Source organism: Plasmodium gaboni, chromosome 12 (genome assembly GCF_001602025.1).
Source record: "Plasmodium gaboni strain SY75 chromosome 12, whole genome shotgun sequence".
NCBI classification, from domain to species: domain Eukaryota; phylum Apicomplexa; class Aconoidasida; order Haemosporida; family Plasmodiidae; genus Plasmodium; species Plasmodium gaboni.
This window is the reverse complement of record NC_031492.1, coordinates 1,437,646-1,460,017: the sequence shown is the minus strand read 5'-3', so window position 1 is coordinate 1,460,017 and position 22,372 is coordinate 1,437,646. Positions and strand designations below refer to the sequence as shown.

At 18.5% G+C, this 22,372-nt stretch overlaps 2 protein-coding genes across 2 annotated transcripts; both read right to left on the bottom strand.

Moving 5' to 3' along the window:
• Nucleotides 1-17,208, bottom strand: PGSY75_1239800 (hypothetical protein; the record flags this gene model as incomplete). The annotated part of the gene is made up of 1 exon (XM_018786966.1): nucleotides 1-17,208. The coding sequence occupies one exon, from the start codon at nucleotides 17,206-17,208 to the stop codon at nucleotides 1-3; it is 17,208 nt and encodes a 5,735-aa protein (XP_018640831.1).
• A 2,341-nt stretch (nucleotides 17,209-19,549) lies between these two features.
• On the bottom strand, nucleotides 19,550-22,210 carry PGSY75_1239700 (ATP-dependent zinc metalloprotease FTSH 1; the record flags this gene model as incomplete). Its single annotated transcript, XM_018786965.1, has 1 exon — nucleotides 19,550-22,210. One exon carries the CDS (start codon nucleotides 22,208-22,210, stop codon nucleotides 19,550-19,552), a length of 2,661 nt encoding a protein of 886 aa, XP_018640830.1.
• Nucleotides 22,211-22,372: the final 162 nt, after the last annotated feature.

The window sequence follows — 22,372 nt, the reverse complement described above, 5'->3', positions numbered from 1 at the left end:
TTAACAAATTTTTAATTGTAATAGTTGCAATTTTTCTCTTAATATAGTCTTTGATTTAAGGACAGATTGAAATATATTTTCACAATCATGTTGAGAAATATCCACATGTTTTATCATAGTATCAAATTCTATGTAGGATTCATTTTGACTTTTTAATTTTAAAAGTGTTAATATTTCAAAGTATAAATTATTGGTTGGATCAATAAAGAAGAGTATTTCACTTATAATAAAAAGAATACTTTTAAATAAACTAATATATATAAACAAATTATTTTGTACATATGTAATATTATTGAGATTTAGAATTGCTTGAATTGTATTATTATCATTTTGATTAAATGGTTGATTATTTTCTTTTGATATATTTTCATAATGAAATGCTTTAATTTGATATTTCAATGATATAATAGTTTCTGATTTGTTATTTATATCCTCTTGTAAATTATTAATTTGTTGATTTAATTTATTTATAAATTCTTTTAAATTTGTTTCATTAAGATTTTCATCAATTTTGAAATTGCTTATATTATTATTCTGATCTAAATTATTTATTAAAATATGTTCCCTTTGTTTATAATAATTACAATTTTCTTTTAATAAATAATTTTGCATTTGCAATAATTCTAAATCTAAAATAATTTCATAATTTTCTTTAACACAATTATTTAACTGCTCTTTTATTTGTTTGATATTGTTTATAAGTTCATTTTTATTTTCTTCATGAGAATCTAAAAGTTGTTTAAAATTTTGATTTTCTTGTTTTAATTCTTCACATAATTTAATATAATATACATTATTTGTTTCTTCTTTACTATATTCGTTTACTAATTCATCATGTGTAGATTTATAAAAATCTAGTGTAGCATTAATGTTTTTTAAATCATTTTTATATGTATTGATTTCATTTTTTAGTTTTGTTATTTCATCATTTAAAACATTAATTTCGATTTTATATTTCTCATTTAAATTTTTTAATTCTAAAATTTTATTATAATTTTCTGAATTTTCTTCAACATACATATCAACACATTCATTAACAGTTTTATTCTGTGCTTCTAATTTATTTTTTTTATCTTCTAATTCTTTTTCTAAAATATTAATTCTACTCTCACATAACATTAAATGTCTTTTGGCTCCTTGTACATTTTTTAATTCATTTTTTAAAAATTCACATTTTTCTATTAATTCATTATTTTCATTTTTTAAGATCATTATTTCGTTTTCAGATGTTTTTAATTTATCATTTAAATCTTCAATTTTTAATTTCATTTCTTCTAGTTTTACTTCATTTTCATCATAAAAATTATAATGTGCTTGGCTATTACTATTAGGTTCAAAATTTATTTTCTTTTTTAATTGTGAATCTTGATCATTAATTATATTATTTATACTATTCATATGATTATATATCATATCATCAAAAAATGGATCTTCTTTATTATCATTTGAAGCATATGTATTTTTTGGACGTACACTATTTCTTTTAATAAAGCTTCGAAGAGTTGGAGATAAATTAACATTATTTATATCAAATAAATTATTTTCATCTATATTATTACATAATAATTTAATTTGATCTTTTAAGAAATTAATATATGTTTCATTTTTTTCTAATATATCATTTTTATTTTCAATATCTTGTTGATTTGAAATAATAATAAAATTTTTATTTGTTATTTCTTTATTTAAATTTTCTATAAATTTGTTTAATTTCCATATTTCTTCATTTTTTTTAATTAATTCTTCATTTTTTTTACTCATTTCTTCTATGTGTAACAGTTTTTCTTCATCAATATTACTCCTAGATTCTTCATCCTGTAATATGCTTAATTTATCATTCTTCTTATTATTATTACTGTTACCATTCGATAACATATTTTTGTGACAATTAATTATATCCATAATTTGTTCGTCATCATTCTTAAATATGGTTATAATTTTTTCACGAATATCTATTATATTAAAATCTTGATTAAAACATATATCAATAATTTGTATACATTTAATTTTATATTTATTGGTTTGTTCTAATATTTTCTCTTTCTCAATTAGGATACCATTAAGTTCGATTTCTCTTTTATTTAATTTTACATCGTTACTATTAATAATATCTTCAAGTTCATTTTTTTTTTCCTTTAACATTTCGAAATTATTTCTTATAATTTCTAATTCTTCTTTTAAGATATTATTTTCATTTTCTAATTGGCTTATTATGATTATTAATTCGTTTCTATTTGTATCTTCTAAGTTTTCATTATTAGATATATCATATTTATTAAAAGAGTTCATATTATTACTATTATTATTATTTATATTACTATTATCATTTTTATTTATATTTATATTATTATAATTATGGTCACCAATTTGATCATTCACACTGTTGTCTTTTTCCTTTTTATATCCTTCTTTTTTCAATTTGTTAAGTAACAATTCGTTAAATTCTTTCAACTCAATAATAATATCAATATTGGATTCTACGTCCTTGTGTAATTTTGAAATGATTTTTTCTTTTTCCTCTAATTCATTCAATAATATATTATTTCTTTTCTTTTCATTGTTTAATTCAGTTAATTGATATGCAGATTTGTCTAAAGAGGTATTGAAATGGTTCAAGTCATTATTTAATAATTTATTAATTTTTTCTGTTTTTATTTGATTTTCATTTTTTTCTAATAATAACTGATCATTTAATGATTTTAATTCATGTTCATTTTTTTTAATTAATATAATTTGTTCATTATATTCTTCATTTAATTTTTTATAAGTTTTTTTTATATCTTCATATTGATTTAATAATATATCTTTTTCTGCACATTCTTTTCTTAAGGCATCATTTAAATGTTCTACTTCTTCTGTGCGTTTCTGAAAATCAGTAGATATTGAATTTAATTTTTTTTTTAATATTTTTACACTTTTCTTTAATTCAAATTTTTCATTAGTATTATTATTTAATTTCTTATTTATATTCTTCATTTCACGTATAATTAGATTTATAATATTTGTAAATTGATTTTCTAATATATTTACTTTTATAAATATATTATTCCAATCTTCTTCTCTAAACATATTATTTAATTCAATACATATATTTTCAAAATTGTTAAAATCATTATCAATAACGTTTAATGTTTTATTAAAACTATTTGTTAATTCATCATTCTCCTTTTCACCTAATAAAATATTTTCACTAAAATATAAATCATTATAAATATTAGATGTTACACTTGCTGTTCTTTTAAAATTTCCTTTTTTCTTTAAACTCAATCGTAATACAGATTCTCTGGTATTACTATTATTATTATGATGATGATGACTACGATTAATATTATTTTTATTATTATTATTACTACTACTATTACTATAACTTTTTGATTTCATAATTTCAAATAACCAATCTCTAATAGATATAATATATTTATAAAATTGATTTTCAACCAATATTTTATTTAATAACTTTTTATATAATATTGAATTATTTAATATATCTAATATATTTTCATAAGTAAAATTATTCGTTTTTATAAATTCATTCAAACTTATTAAAAAATCTAAATTATCTTCAAAAATGTGTATCTTCTTTGATAATTCATCTATCGTATTTTTATATTTATTTACGAGTTCTTCCTTTTTATAATTTTCCTTTTCATAATATGCAATTTTTTCATTCAATGAATCAATTATCATATTCTTTTCGTTTAAGGCAACTACTGTATCATTTTCATAATCATTAAGAGCATATTTATTATTTATACTATTTCTTGATATTTGCATATTAATATTTTCATTTGTGTAATCTTGTTCCATATCATTTTCTGAATCAAATTTTTTCTTCATTTTTATAGAAACCATATTATATAATTTATTAAACTCATTTATTTTTTGTTCATATGCTATTTTTAATTCATTATATTTTCTTTCATCTTCAATAAATTTATTTTCATTTAATATGTTCTTTTTATTCAAATTGTTAACATTTACTAATAATACATCAATATCTAATCTCATGTCTTTATTAGAATTTATTAATTCAATATTTATATTATTTAATTCTTCATTCTTTTTTTTTAAATCTAATATTATTTCCTGTGCTTCATCTAAATCGATTTTCAATTTCTTAATATCTTCTCCATCACCAATCATTTTTTCAATTGATTTTCTAGTAAGATTTAATTTTTCTTTATTCATTTCTTTTATTTCTTTCTCATAATCATTAATAATTGAATTTAAATTATCAATTTTCTGTTCATAATCTTTATCTTTTTCCTTTATTAAATTTTTATTATTATCAATCATAATATTTATATCATAAGATGTCTCAATTAATTTTTGTTGTAATTCTAATATTTTATTATTTTTTTCATTTAATAATTCTTCAGATTCTCTTAAAGATTTTAAAATATCAGTATCTTCACTTTTATATTTCTCTAATTCTAAATCTAAATTTTTCCTATTCATTTGTTCTACATGTAATAATTCATTTAATTTCTCTAATTCGATCTTGTAAATTTCCTTTTCTTTCTTTTCAATTTCGTATGATTTTTTATATATTTCAACATCCTTTTCTCTGTTTAATAAATTGTTTTTTAAATTTTTAATTCTCTTTTTGAATTCGTTAAAATATGTTGTATATTCAAGGGAGTCTAAATTTAAACTTTCATTTTCTTTATCAAAATTAAAATCAAGTTCATTTTCATCTCCTATTTCATCAAGTCCTAATAGTATTCCCAACCTTTTTAATGATAAACGATTGTTAACATTATGTGTATTATTATTATTATTATTTATATCATTATTATTTATATCATTATTATTTATATCACTATTTATATTATTTATATTATTTATATTTTCAGTATGGTCTCTTATATTATTGTTGTTATCCCTATTATTTATATCAAACAATTCAATAATATTATGATCTTTTAATTTTTCATATATTTTTTTTAATTTCGTTTCTTTAACTTTAATATCATTTTGTGCATTATATAATTTCTCAAATTTTACCATTAAATCATTTTTTAATTCATCAATATGTATTTTATCCTTTTGTAATTCTTCTCTTTTTAACATTAATTCATTTGTTTTATCTATTAACTCTTCTTTATTTTTTATTAAATCATTTTCTCGAACAATTAATTCTTCTTTACTTTTCATAAGATCTTTTTCTTTATTCATATAATTTTCATTTTTAATTAATAATTCTTCTTCTTTATGTTTTAAATTATCTTCTCGATATTTTAATTCTTCTTCTTTATATTTTAAATCTCCTTCTTTAGTTTTTATATCTTCCACTTTACGTTTATTATCATTTTGAATATTTTTTAATTCATTCAATTTATTATTCATTTGATTAATTTCTTGTCTTTTTATTTCTAATTCGTTTATAATATGATTTAATTCCTCTTCATACGAATCCTTTTTATCAAGTAAATGATGTAATTCCTCTTTTTGATCTTTAATATCTTTATCATATCTATTTTTCTCTATTATCAATTCTTTTAATTTTTCTTCTAATTGTATTACTTCATTTTCTTTAATTAAACCTTGTCCATTTATGATCATTTCCTCTTTTCTCTTTAATTCTTCTTTCATATAATTTTGATGAATACTTATAAAAATATCTTTTATAAATGAAAAATATTCATTTGTTTTTAATTCGTTATCATTTAATTCATCAATTAATTGTTCGATATCTTTAAGAGAATTTAATTTTTGTATATATTTCATTATAATATGTTGCACAGATTTAATATCTTCTTCTAAATATTCAAGAGTTTTCTTTTTTTCTTCCATATTATTTTGTATATCATTTATAATTTCATTTTTTTCTTCAAGTTGAGTTTTTAATATATTTATTTCTTTATCCATTTCTTGTATCGCTACTTCTATTAAGGCATGTTTTTCTTCTTTTTTTTTATTTTCTTCTTCGATTTTTTTAATATAATATTTTAAATTATTTGCCTCTTCTTTAAAATCTTCAATTTTTTTTTCACTATCAAATTTTAGTTTGTTATAACTTGAAAAAGAATTGTTTAAATCTCTTCTTAATTCATTCATTTTTTTATAATGCTCATTACTTTGTAATAAATTTTTTCTTTTTAAATCATCAATTTCGTTTTCATGTCTCATGCGAGTTTCATTTATATCATCACTATTATATGTTCCTGATGATTTATCATATTTATCTTCATTTGATATGTGTAAATAATTTTGTTCTAATTTATTACGTAATTCTACACATTCTTTTTGTTTTTCTTCTAAGGTATGATTAAGAATCATAATTTCTTCTTTTGAATCTTTTAGCATATCGTTTAATGTATTAATTTCATTATTTAAATTCCTTATTTGTAATTCCAATTCTTTAATAAAATTATTATTTTGTATTTTATTAGAATTCAAAATATTAATTTCTTCATTTAAATCATTTAACAAATCATTATTCTTTTCAATAATATTTTCTTTTTCTAATATTTTTTCATTGAATGATTTTTTTATTTCATTTATATTATTTTCTAATTCCCTGTTTAATCCTTTTAAATTTTCTATAATATTATCTTTATCATGAATTTCTAATTCCTTTAATTTTTCCATATCCTTCTTTTCTCTTTTCAGTGTGTCTAACTTATTTTTGGTGTCATTTAATAAGTTCAAAGAAAATTTGTATTCGTTTAATAATTCTTTATACTCTTCTTTTATTTCTAAATGTTTCTCTGACATGTTACTACTATTTCTTTTGTTCATACTATTATTTGAATTACTTATATATGAATTTTTATTAATAGACAATTGATCACCATATAATTCTTTTAATTTCTCAATTTCTCTTTCTTTTTTATTGACGTATATATTCATATTATCAAGTTTCTTTTCATATTCTTTAATTTCTGAATCTTTTTCTTTTAATTTTTCTATTAATTCATCTTTATTTATTTTTGAAATTTTATTATCCTCATAAGGAATATGACCCCCACGACGGTTATAATCATTCACATCATTTTGATAATTATTGTCATTCACATCATTTTGATAATTATTGTCATTCACATCATTTTTATATTTATAATCATTTAACATATTTTCAATATCCCTTTTGATTAAACCAATATATAGGTTTAATTCCTTATTATTCAACATATCATCATTTAATAGTTCTATAGCATTCACATGATCAGATATTTTCATTATATCATAACGATTAAATTTTATAAGTGATGAAAAAATTACATCCTTATTTATATTGCTTAATTCATTTTGACAATCATTTGTCTCTCCAAATTTTTCATTTATGTCTTTTTTAATATGTTGCTCAAATTGACTTAAATCAATATCTATATATCCATTATTTTTTATCTTATCCTTTATAAATTTTTTTAATGAATTATATTCATATACTAATTTATTATACTTATTATATAGTTGATAATTTGATTTTTTAAAATTTTGACAATTATTTTCTAATTCATTATTTTTTTTCTCAATAATTAAAATGATTTCTTCATATTCATTTATAAGTTGTTCACTACTTCCATATTTTTTGTTATCATTTAAGATACTTGTTGTGGTGTTTTCCTCATTTCTATCTTTTAAACTATGATTCATATTATTTAGATTATTTGCTTGGTTATCATTTAAACTTGTATATTTATTTTTGAATTCCTTTGTATTTATATTAATTTTTGCTTTTTCAATTAAAATATTTTTTTCTTTTAATTGATGATTTAATTTATTTATATCCTTATCCATTTTGCCAATAACATCTTTTAATGTATTATTTTCTAACAAGATATTATTATTTCTTATTAATAATTTTGAATTAGTTTCAATAATTTCTTTATATTCATCTAATAATATAGATATTTTTTTAAAATTACTATTTGATTCTTTATCAATATTATTTATTTGATTACTTCTGTTTAATGCATTTTCAATTTTCATTTCATTTTCTTGATATAATTTATTTTGTTCATTTTGAATATATAATTCATTTGATAATTTATTATTTTTATTTATTTCTTCTTCAAGTTTATTTAATAAATTATTATGTATTTTTGAAAAGGATTCCATTTTTTTTACATTCTCATTTATTATATCATTTACTTTGTTTTTCCATTCATTTTGTTCATCATGATATTTTTTATTCTGCTCTGAATAAGTAAAGATTTGTTTATTTAATTCTTGAATCATAATGTTTTGATTATCTACAAGTACACATTTTTTAATGTAATTTTCTTTTAATTTAATTATATATTTATACACATTTTGTAATTCAATTTTTTTAATTACAATATCATTATTATAATTATCATACATTTTTTTGTTATCATAATTTTCAATTGTTCCTTCTTTATATAATGTAAAAAAATTTACAATCATTTTTGAGCATACACTACTATTATCATCATCTTCTAAAGAATAATTACTAGAAGAATGAATATTCTTTTTAGATAATTTACTACTACTAGCACTATCATTCAAGGTATTGAAATTATCTTGAATAATCATTAAATTATTTAATTTGATTTTCTTTAATTCAGATTTCAAATGATCATAATTCATATTATTTGTACTAAATATTTTAATAAAACTTTTTATTTTATCATTTAAATAATATAAATAATTCTTTGTTCTTTTATTACTTTCTTCATAATGAGAATTCTTATTAATTATCATATTATATTCATTAACTTTATTTTTAAGATTATATATTTCTAATTTCAAATTCTCATTTACTTGTTTTTCTAATTTATTTTCTATTAATAAATTTTCATAATTATTATGTATATCTTGCATGTCTAATATATTAATATTATCTTCCTTACAATCAGAAATACCTTTTTTATCATTTTCTCTATTTGATATAATATTTATTAAATCTTTATTATCATTAAATATATTACTATTTAACTCTTCTAGTTCCTTAATCTTTACTTTTAATAAATCATTTTCAATGCTTAAATCGTTCATATCATTTTTCATTCTTTTCATAATATCATCATCATAATCTTCTAATGATTTCACACTCATATTATTCATATTAACTACATTATGACTTGATACACTTTTATCATATTTATTTGTATGATTTGATATTCTTCCTGTTCCACTTCCTTTTTCCTTTAACTCATTTTCTTTCAATGTATTTCTTATATTACTAGATTTTTTCATTTCTCCCATTTTATTATTGCCATATGCATCTAAAGAATTTATATTATTTAATTGCTCAGATGCTTTAACAAATTTCTTATATAAATCTACATTTTCTTTATCTAAATGAATACATTTTTTATTATATTCATCATTTTCTTTAATTAAATCATCAACTTGTTTATTTAAAGATGTTTTTCTATCATTTAAGTATTCATTTTCTTTCTTTAATTCATTTATTTCATTATGTAACACATGTTCCACATTTAATTTCTCTTCATATATATTTTTTAATTCATTATATTTATTTAATAGCATATCTTTTTCATTCATTAAATCTGTTATCATCACATCATAATTTTTCAATTTATTAATTAAACTTTGTGTTTCTTTCTTTTCATTCGAAGATAACGAATATCTTTTTTTATTTATATTGTTATTTATATTGTCATTTATATTGTTATTTATATTTTCACTTATATTTTCATTTATATTTTCATTTATATTTTCATTTATATTCTCATTTTGAATAACATCGTGTAATAAATTATTATATTTCTTTTCAAATAATTCATATTTATTTTTAAAATCTTCAGCATATTCTTTTAATTCGTCTTTTTCCTTCATATAAATTTTAATATCTTCATTTAATTTGTTAACTAATTCTTCATATTCTTTAATGTGTTCATCTTTTTTAAATATATCTTCATTTAATGATAAAAATTCATTTTCTAATCTGATAGCTTTAGAATATTCTATTTCTAAATTTTCTTGATCTTTTTGTCTTTCCTTTACTAAATTGTCAATATGTTGATTTTTCTTTTCTAATTCCTTTTCCATTTTATATACTTCTTCATCGCATTCTTTTTGTTTATCTATAATATTAATTATTTCTTTTTGTAAATTATTTATAATATCTTCATAATTTTGTGCTTTTTTCTTTAAATATTCATTTTGATTTTTATATATATTTAATTCGTTCCTTATAGTATTTTCTTGAAATTTCAGATATGTATATTCAGCAGCGCTATTATTAAAACGATTATCATTATAATTAATAATATCATTATTATTAATATTATCATCATTATTATTATTTCTAATAATTCCTTTCTGGTCAGATTCCTTTATTTTATTTAATTTATTAAAACTACTTTGTAATGTAAATAAATTATTTATTTGTTCATTTAAATATTTATTTTCTTCTATTAATTTCTCATTTTCATATTTCAAAATCATATAATTATTTTCTTCAATCATATCATTTTTACCTGTTACTTTTAATAATATCTGTGAACTTAAATCTTTGTAATTCATAGAGAAATTATTATTATTATCATCAAAATTGTTGTCCTTTTTATTATCATAATAATTTCGTTCCTCCATATTATTATTATTATTACTATTATTATTATGTGTGAGATATTCTTGACTTTGTCTTAATTTTTTTTTTAAATCATTTATTACATCTTTTTCTTCTTTTAATTTATCTTTAAAACTATTATATTTCCTTTCAGCATTTTCCAATTTGGATTCAAATACTCTTTTCTTAAATATTAATAATCGAACACATTTCAAAAATTCGTTTACATATTCAGTTACTTTATTTATATCATTTAAGTTACACATTCTGTCTATAGATATAATAGAATTATCACTACTATTCATATTGTTCATATTGTTCATATTGTCCATGTTGACCATATTGTTTATGTCATTCATATTTTTCATATTATTTTTTAGAGTAAACATTGTCAGTTTATTATTATTTTCATTATTCAATGAATTATTCAAAGATGATATATCATCATTCTCATTTGTTTCATTATTTTTGGAACTCAACTCTTTTTCTAAATATTTCTTATAATATATAACATTAGAACAAATTTTATAATATCTATTTAAAGCTTTATTATATTTATTTATTAAAACATTTTTATCATATTCATTATTTTCATGTTGTAACTTTATCATATCTAAATCATTTAATAATTGTGTTTTATCATCTATTTGTTGTTTAAAATATTCAATTTGTTTTTGATAAACTTCATTTTGTATAATTAATTTATTTTTTTCATCTGTTAATTCATATAATTCATTAGATAATTCTTTACATTCATCACTTCTAATAGCTAATAATTCATTTATAGCATATAATTCAGAATTAAGTTGTTTGGTACCTTTTTCTAAATTTTTTATTTTATCATTAGACATAAGTATTTCATTATTCATTTTATGAATTATTTCATCTCTTTTTTCAACACTTCTTTCAATTTCTTTATATTTTTGTTCATCAATACTATATTTGTCTTTTAATTTTCTTAATTCATGTTTTATTAAATCATTTTCTTCTTTCAAATATAAACTATATTTTTTTAATTCATCAATATTCATTTTATTATTTTTTGTATTATAACTATTATTAAATATACATATTTTAGAATTATATAAATCATTTATATTATGATCATTATTATAAAAACCTAAATCTTGTTCTGTAAAAATTTTATGTTCTAATTTCGTTTTTTCTAATTCATTAATTTTAATATCACCAAATACAGCTTTTCTTAAATTATTTTCTAATTCTTCAATAATATGATCTTTGTTTTTTTTTATATCATTTAATATTAGGATTTCTTGATTCAGTTTTTCTTTTTCATCTTTTAATTTTAACATAATAGTATCATGTTCCATAATTTTATGTTCACACAATTTAATATCTTCATTTAATGTTAATATACTTTTTTCTTTTTCATCACTTATTAATTTTTCTTTTTTTAAATCAATACATAACTTTTCATTATCTTTAATCAAATCATCAATTTTATTTTCTAAATCTTGTACTAACATTTTCATACTTGTATTTTTATCTAATAAGACATTATATTCTAACATTTTTGTTTCTAAATCAGATACAAGTTTTCTTTGATTTTTTATAGAATTATTAAATTCTTCATTTTTCTTTTTTAATTTATCAATTTCATCAATGTATTTTTTCTCATCCAATTCATAATTTAATTTGAATGAATTAATTTCTTCTTCTTTTTTAATAGCATATAAATGTGCTTCTTTTATTTCTTTTATAAAATTTTGTTCATTTTCTTTTAACATATCATTAAATTTCTTTTCTTCTTCTAACATGTCTCTTAATTTTTCTATCTCATTTTCATAACAACTTTTTTCATCATTTAAATCATGTATTGTTTCTTTTAATTTTATAATTTCTTCATCTAAATTATGTATCACATTTTTTATATTATATATATCTTCTTTTAAATAATTATTTTCTTTTTTTAAATATTCAATTTGTTCTTCTTGATGTATTTCTATATCTTTTAATTTATCATTTAAATGAGATTTTGATTTTTCTAAATTTTTTACTTCATTTATTAGAAAGGTACATTTCATATGTATTTCATTACATTCAAAATTCTTCTCATCTAATTCTTTCATTAATATATTAATTTCATTATTCTTTTTTTTCACATCTTCAGATAAAATTAAACAATCAGAAACTCTTTCATCCCTTTCTATTAATATATCTTTCATATTATTTTCATATTTCTCATATAATAAATTATTTTCATTCATTTTTATTTTTAATTTATTTTCTACTTCATTAATTCTATTTAGCATTTCATTTTTTTCTTCTTCGTATTTTATATTTAATTCATCAATGGTATCTAAGCTTTTCATAACATCATCTAAATTGTTATTATGATAATTATTATGATAATTATTTTGGTAATTGTTATGGTAATTATTATGGTAATTTATATTATTATTATTGTTGTGGTGATTATTTATATCATTGTCATTTTTATTCAATTGAAAAGACAAAACATTTTTTTTATATTCATTATCATTAAACTCCAAATGTTGGTGTAATTCATTAAATTTGTTTATATCTTTCATTTCTATATTTTCAAATAATTCTATGAAAGCTTTATTAAATCCTTGTATTCTTCTTTTTAAATGCTTAAAAAAATATTCTTTCTTTTTATAAGAATCATTTATAAAATATAAAATATAATCTCTATTAATAATTTGTTCTTTAAAAACATCAATACTTAATTCACATTCTTTTAATTTCTTTTCTAATTTCATAGTATGTTCACTAGTTCGATTTAATTCATCATGTGCTTCTTTTAAATTGATATCATATTTATATGTAGCTGATTTTAAATAATACATTTCATTTTCTGTATTTTTCTGATTTAATTCTAATTCTTCAATTCTACTTAATCTTAATTTTAATTCAGTATGCATATTTTCTAATTTCTTATTATATAATTCTATATCTTCTTTATATTTACAAGTTAAATTATTTAATGAAATATTATCTTTAGTTAATATATCATTTTTCTCTTTTTCTTCTTGATATTTTATTTCAATTTTTTTAAGATTCTCATCAACTTCTTTAATTTTATTTTCTTTCTTTTTCATATATTCTACTAAATCATTACACTCATTAAAAATTTCATGTGTCTTTTGTTCATGCATTTTTATTTCATCTTGTGTTTCACTATATTTTTCGAATAACAAATTATAATTTTTTTCTATATTCGAAAGTTTCTCACTTCTTTCTTTTATATCAGATATCAACGTATCATGTTCATTTAATAAATTTTCATATTTAATATTAGTATTATTTAATTCCTTTTCATTATTAATTAATTTTTTCTGCATGTTTACTGTTTCTTTAACTTTTGAATCATATTTTCTTTTAATATAATTAAGATCGTTTATAATTTTTTCCGATTCGAATATTAAAACATCATTATTTAAATTATTTAAATTATTTAAATTATTCATATTTTTCATATTTCTTCTTCGTTTTTTTTCTAATTTTACACGTTTATTATACTCCTCATTCTTCTCATTTAATTCGTCATCCATAATTATTTTCGAATCAGTACTATTAGGTAATGAATAAAAAGTATCTAAACCTTTAGCATTCTTCGAATACATATTATTTATCATATTTAAATTATCATTTTTCTTTTGATTTAAAAAGCATAAAGTATTACTTAACTCTTTATATGCATGCTTATATTTTTTTAAATTAATTCTAAAATTGCTACATATAGAAAATCGGTGCATACGTATTTTCATATATATATTTTTTTTACTCTTGCCTACTTTTGTATTCATGTTTTTACTTTTAATATGATCAGATAATATTTTTCCCTTCTTTTCATTTGTAGTAAAAGTATGAGGAATATTATTTTGCTTTTTGTTCTTTTTCATTTTGTCAACATAGAATATATTGAAATCATTCATATCTTCTGATAATCTTAACACTTTAGTCGATTTGCTATAAAAACTATGTTTTCCATCTATACTTGTATTATTCATACTTTTTCTAGATTTTCCAACTGATGATAACATTAATTGAGTATTACTATTTTCGTTAGCAGATAATAAATCATCATTGGATTGATTTAATCTTTCATAGGACGAACCAGAAGAAGAGGAAACAAAAAAAGAATTATTCATATCATTTCTTTTAGTTTCTTTATCTATTTGTTTAATATCAGAAACTAAATCTTTAACTGTTTCCATCATTGTATGGAATTTTCTTTTCATATGTGATGATTGTCTTTTCCTTTGTCTTGATAACATTTTATATTTTAATTTTTCTTTTTTTTCACATTCTAAATGGAACAAATGTTTTTCTGCATCTGATTTGGTATGCATTAATTCATTTTTTATTTTAATATTTTCATTAGACACTATTTGTAATTTATCAAATACTTCTTCATTTTCTTTAATTAATAAAATATTTTCATCTGTTAATTTATCGATTTTTAAGATTAAATCGTTTTTATCATCGTCTGTATAGTTTCTTGATTTATGATATTGAAAGGACCTACTATTCATCAATAAATTTAAATTATTATTATTATTATTATTATTATTATTATTATTTGTATCATTTGTATCATTTGTATTATTTGTATCATTTTGTTCTTTAGGAATATGATTTATCATATTGTCTATCCTATTCTGATAATCTCCTTCACACATTATCTTATCCATATATATATCTTCATTCAACTGAATACCATTTTTATTTAATTCATTCTTTATAATAACATTTTGTTTTCTCAATTTTTCATTTTCTTTCTGTAATTCTTTTAGTTGTTCTAAAATATGAACATTTTCATAAAATAAATTTTCCTTCTCTTGATTTATTTTTTCATTATAATCATGTAAACGTGTTATTTCTTCATCTTTATTCGTTAATTTTTCATTTAATTCATTAACTTTACTAGTAAAATATTTTACATTATCATTAAAATTTTGTATTCTAAATTCAGATAATTCTAATATAACTTGATTGTCTTTATTTTTTTTCTCAGATTGATTTAATTTATCTGTTAAGTCATCTATAATAATATTTTTTTCTTTAATTTCTAATTCTAATTTAGAACAAATATCTTTTAAATCGAAACATAAATCCTTCATTTTACGTGATTCATTTTCTATGTATTCTTTATTCGTATTTTTTTTTAAAATATCATCATTTAATTTATCAATAGTTTTGATTAATTCTAAATTTTTATTTTCCAATTCAAATATTTTAATATCTTTATCTTTTAAATTATTTTTCATTATTTTTATATTATCCATATGTAACTCATTAATATTATTATTATCATCATTATTATTATTATTATTGTTATTATTTTCGATTAGATACTTATCTTCCATTCGATTAACTAATATAATTAAATTTTTATTTTTTTCTTCAAGGTCATAAAACATTTCTTCTAAATCTTTATATTCCTTATTCAGAATACAATATTTTTGATATGAATCTTCAATATATGTTATGTAATTATCAATATATTTTGTTAATATTTCTTTATCTTTATTTTGAATAGAAATATGACTTTTCAATTTATTGATTTCATTCTTTTGATTAAAAATAATTTTATCATATGTTTCATTTAATAATAAATTTTCTTTTTTTTCTTCTATGAATTTATTATAAAGATCATCATATTCTGAATTTAATAACATATATTTCTTTTCTTGTTTATGTAAATCTATTTGATATGTTAAATTAATTTTACTAATACAATCTTTTAAATATAAACAATAAATTTCATCTGCTACAATTTTTTTTAAAAAATGTGTATTTTCTTTTTCTAAAGAATAAAGAATTTTTTCTTTTTCAAATAAATTTCTTTGATCATATACAACAATTTTAAATAATACATTATATAAGACAGATATTTTCATAAAATTCTTTTTACAAATATTATCATCTAAATTATTTTCTGCATTAAATATATTCTGCATAATAAAACTATTTTCATTATTTTTATAATAATCAATTTCTTCTTTTAAGAAACATATTTTCTTTTGTATATCAATATTTGTTTTTTTCAAATTATCATATTTTTTATTTAAAATATTTAATTCTTCATTTTTTTTATCTAAATCATTATTAAGTAATTGTAATTTTTCGTTTATTTCTTCTTGATTAATTTTATCTTTTTCTTCCTTATCATTTTTTAAATATATTTCTTGATTTAATAAATTTTCTAGCTTTTTTATTTTCATATCTTTTTCTTCATTTAATTCACTTTCTTGTTTATAAAGTCTTTCAATAATTTCTGCTTTTCTTAATTCTTCTTCTTTAAATAATATTTCATCTTTTAAACAGTTTAACATAATTACATTTTTATCTAATTCATCTTGTAGTCTTTTAATATCTTTTACAGATTCCATTTTATAATTATTATATTCTATTTTTAACATCTCCTTTTCTTCACATAATTCATTTAAAAGAGAATTATTTTTTAATGACAACAAATCTAATCGTTCTCGATCTTCATTACATTTATTTTTTAATTCTTTATTTTCTATTAACGCTTTTTCTAAATCACTTTTTAACTTTACAACTTCATTTAATATATTATCTTCCATACTTATTTCATTCACACCATTTATTTCTAATTCATTTGTAACATTATTCATTTTTCTTTTATCACTATCTAGACTATCTTTATTATATTCTCTTATATGGTTCCTATAACTATCTTGCATATTTTATCATTTCAAAAGAACAGAAATTTATGGATCTTTTATTATGTATCTATCTATTTATTTTATTGTAATTGACTAAAAGTCAAATATTAAACAAGTGTAAACAAAAAAAAAAAAAAAAAAAAAAATATATATATATATATATATTACACATATATATATATATATATATATATTTATATATATATATGTATGTGATTATTCAAATATATAATAGTACAAAAAACTTTTAAAAATTACACATCATTATTATAAGTTTAAAATACCCTGTTAGTTTAATAACTAAATAATCGTATTAAACGGGTATTACTTTACATACATTATTATGTATATATATAAATATATATATATATATATATATTGAAAGGTTACATATAAAAAAAAAAATTTAATAAATAAATACATATAAATATAATATATATAATATATATATATTTATATAATATATAAGTATTCTCATGAACATATTCTCATTCTTTTAACACTCATATTCTTTTTGTTTTTTACTTATTCATTTATTTTATTTTCTCACAAAAAAAAATTTATATAATAAATATATAAAAACAAAATGTTTTCCTTTTATGTGTTATATTTTATATAATACACAGGCTATTATTATTTAATATATTTTTTGTTTTAATATATATAATAAATGTATATTATATAAATATATATATATTTATTATTAATATATATTTATTTATTAATGTATACAATTTTGAGAATTTTTTATTTTAACATTAAAAAAAAAAAAATAAATAAATATATATTATATATATAATATAATATATAAATAAATTTTTATTTTTGTAAATACATGTATACATATAATATATATATATATATATATATAATGCATATTCATTACCTTATGTTTATTTTTAGTAGAAAACTTTGACAAAATTAAAAATTATAATGAAAAAATGTTATTATTGTATTTTTTTTTTTTTTTTTCAATTTTTACTGTAAAGATTATTATATGCTCCTTTTATAAAAAAATAAAATAATAAATATATATGTGTTACTGGGAATAATAATAAAATACTGAAATGTTTATAAATAAATAAATATATATATATATATATAATATATTGTAAAAAATAAAGAGGTGTAACTTTTTTTTTTATTTAACATATTAAGGTATATTTATAAAAAATATTATATTTATTCTTAATTTTTCTTATTTTTTATTATATTTTTTTTTCTACTAAAATATAATAACATGATGATTTTAAAAATCTATGTGTAACCTCATCACACCCATATTTATTATATTAGTACTATATTGAAAATACCACATTTGATATTCCATTATATATTTTTTAAAACATATTTTAATTATTTAAAATTTTTTATTTTTCATTGTTTTTCTTTTTTTTTTCACATTCTGAAGTATCACTAAAAATATGTGAAAGGAAATAAAACAAGTCTTTTTCTTATAAAAATTAAAGAATCATAAATATCAACCTACATATTATTTAATATATATAATTATGATGTAATAGAATCAATAATAAGAAAAAATAGAAAAAAATATAATTAAGAAATACATTGTATTATATATAATACATATTTAAATACATGTTGACGTATTCCATCCTTTTTTCATATAATGATAAAATAATGTTATTTAAAAAATATAAATTGTTCAGTTCAATATTTTTCATTCATTATACATAAAAATGAAATATCTTATATATAATTTACATGACAATATATATATATATTGAGTTTTATCTTCATATGATTCAAAAAAAAAAAAAAAAAAAAAAAAAAAAAAATTTATATATATATATAATATATATATATATATATATATATATATACTTATGTATAAAACTTCAACTGGTTTACATATTATGTAAAACCAAAAAAACATATTTCAATTTCTTTGAAATATTTATATATATATATATAACTAAAAATTAAAATATTAAAGACAATAAAATGAAAATATTTATATCTTGGAAAAAAATAAATAAATAAATAAATATTTATATAATATAATAATCCATATAATTATAGATAATATATTTAAACTACTAAATATTTCCTTCATATATTTATATTTGCTTATATAACACAATAAATAAATATACTAAACATTATTGGAAAAATTATTTTTTCATTTATTTTTTTTTTTTTTTTCCAAAAAAATAAATAAAATAAAAAAAAAAAAAAAAAAAAAAAAAAAAAAATAAAAAAGTAAATATTTTAAAATACATAATAAATAAATAAATAAATAAATATAAAAATAAATAAATATATAAAATAATTATATATAAAAAATAATACGAATTGTACATATATATATATATATATATATATATATATATTCTTATTAGTCATTTTTAAATATGTCAAATAAGAATAATTTATTTAAGTTATGTTCAAATATATTAAACTTTTTCATTTCATCAACATTTGTTATACGAGATATATCTATTACTTCATTAAAATTATCAAAGTAATTTTCTTTGGTTTTTACAAAATCATTATTTTCATTATCATATTTTTTATATTCAGGAAAATTCTCCTCAAACAGATCATTTATATTTTTTACCATATTATTATTATTATTATTATTGTTATTATTATTAATATTATTATTTGTATAATCCTTTTCATCTTTTAAACCTTGGGTATTATTTTTATCCAAGCTATTAGATGACTTCTCATTATTACCAGCCACCATTTTATTTTCTTCCACTTTCTTCTGAGTTGTCAATTCCTTGTGTTCACTTATAGATTTCAATATATTTTTTTGTGTTTTGTAAGAACCTTTAGGTTGCTTTTTTTTCATTTTTTTAATAACTTGCTTTATATTCTTTTTCATATCACCCATTTTGTCGTTATCAATAATAATTTTATTTAATTCGTCACCATCTAACTTTTTATTTTCTTTCATCTCTTTATTTTCCATCTCACTTAATTCTTTTCCATTTATATCCTTATCCATCATTTCTTTTCTTTTTACAGCTGAGTCTGAATTTACTTGACCATCTCTCGTATTATTATCATCAATCTCATTTTTCATATCATTCCAATTTCCCTCATTTTTAACTAACGTATCATCATGTGATTGATAATTTTGTTCCATATTATTTTTATTTTTGTCATAATCCTCAGAAATGGTACTTTTATTTTTAGATGTATTATTACTCTTTTTTCCAGTTTTCTTCGTATCATTTTTTAACATTTCTACTTTACCTGAATAATTTTTAGAATTATTTGGATCAATAATATTTTTAATTTCTTCTCCGGATAAGGTTTCTTTATCTAATAATGCAAAAGCTAAATTATCTAATTCTTTCCTATGTCTTCTTAATATTTCTTCTGATAAACTTTTTCCTTTTTCTACTAAGGTCTTTACTTCCACTTCTATAGATGAAACGGTTTGAGCAGATAATCTATTAGACGAATAACCATCTCCCATTCTTTTTTTATAATTTAATGGTCCTAATTTATCAGACATACCCCATTCCGTTACCATTTTATATGCAATTTCGGTAGCTCTCGATATATCACTTGAAGCACCACTACTAGTTTCTGATTTACCAAAAACAATTTCTTCAGCTGTTCGTCCTCCCATACAAACAGCTAATTTTGCTTCCATCTGACTCTTAAAATAATTATGTCTATCATCAACTGGGATTTGTTCAACATATCCAAGGGCATTACCTCTTGAAATAATTGTAGCCTTATGTATTGGATCTGTTTTGGGTTGAAGAAAATATGCAACGATAGCATGACCAGCTTCATGATAAGCTGTTATTCTTCTTTGATGGTCTGATTGTCTTAAGGATTTTCTTTCTGGACCCATAGAAACCTTATCTCTAGCTTCATATAATTCATTAATTGTAACTAAACTTTTATTATTTCTTGTAGCTAAAATTGTAGCCTCATTTACAACATTTTCTAAATCTGCACCTGAAAAACCAGGTGTTAATCTTGCTATCTTTTCAATATCTTCTAATTTTAAATCACTTTTAATTTTTTTAATATATATTTCTAAAATTTTCTTTCTTCCATTAACATCAGGTAATGGTACATAAACAATCCTATCAAATCTACCAGGTCGTAATAAAGCACTGTCTAAGGTATCAATTCTGTTTGTAGCACCTATAACCATAATATGTACAGTATTACTAAATCCATCCATTTCAACTAATAATTGATTTAACGTTTGATCATGTTCTCTTTGCCCAGCACCATTAACAGATCCTGAACTTCTCTTTCCACCAATTGCATCAATTTCATCAATAAATACAATAGATGGAGCAACTGATCTTGCATGTGCAAATAACTGTCGTATTCTTTTAGCCCCTTGACCTACATATATTTCTATAAATTCTGGTCCAGAGGTATAAATATAAGGAACATTAGCTTCAGTTGCTACAGCTCGAGCTAACATGGTTTTTCCTGAACCAGGAGGACCAACTAATAAAACACCCTTTGGCATTCTAGCACCCATTTCATGATACTTTTCTCTATTTTTTATAAAATCAACTACTTCTAATAATTCTAATTTAGATTCATCTATTCCTGCTATCTCTTCAAATCGTATAGGCTTAAAATGTGGAGATACTTTATTTGGAGATTGATCTTTCATCGTTACTTTTCCATTATTATCACTCTTCTTATTTTTATCATTTCCATATGATTTCAAAGAAGTCGAAGAATTATTTGTTCGATAATTTGTATTATTAAAATTATCTTTATAAAATAATCTATAAGTTATTATAGTCATAAAAAATGGCCATATTGCAAATCCTAAACATACACCTAAAAAAAATATTATGAAATAATTCCACTTTTTACTTCTCCTTTTATTAAAAAAATTTTCATAATATCGAAATTTCTTATCACGTTCATTTCTCTTCTTTTTATTCTCATTTACATATTCATCTTCTTCATCATGTAATAATACAGAATTTTCTTGTTCACCATATTTATCTGATCCTGTTGACAGAAAACTCTGATTGTCATATTTCGAACTCATAATTTTTTATTCTCAAATATTATAACAAAAACATAAGCTTCAAATATATATATTCAAAAATGACATATATATATATATATATATATATATATATATATATATAGTGTATATTATTACTTATATTTTCAGTAAAATATTAATATTATTCAATAAAATATATAT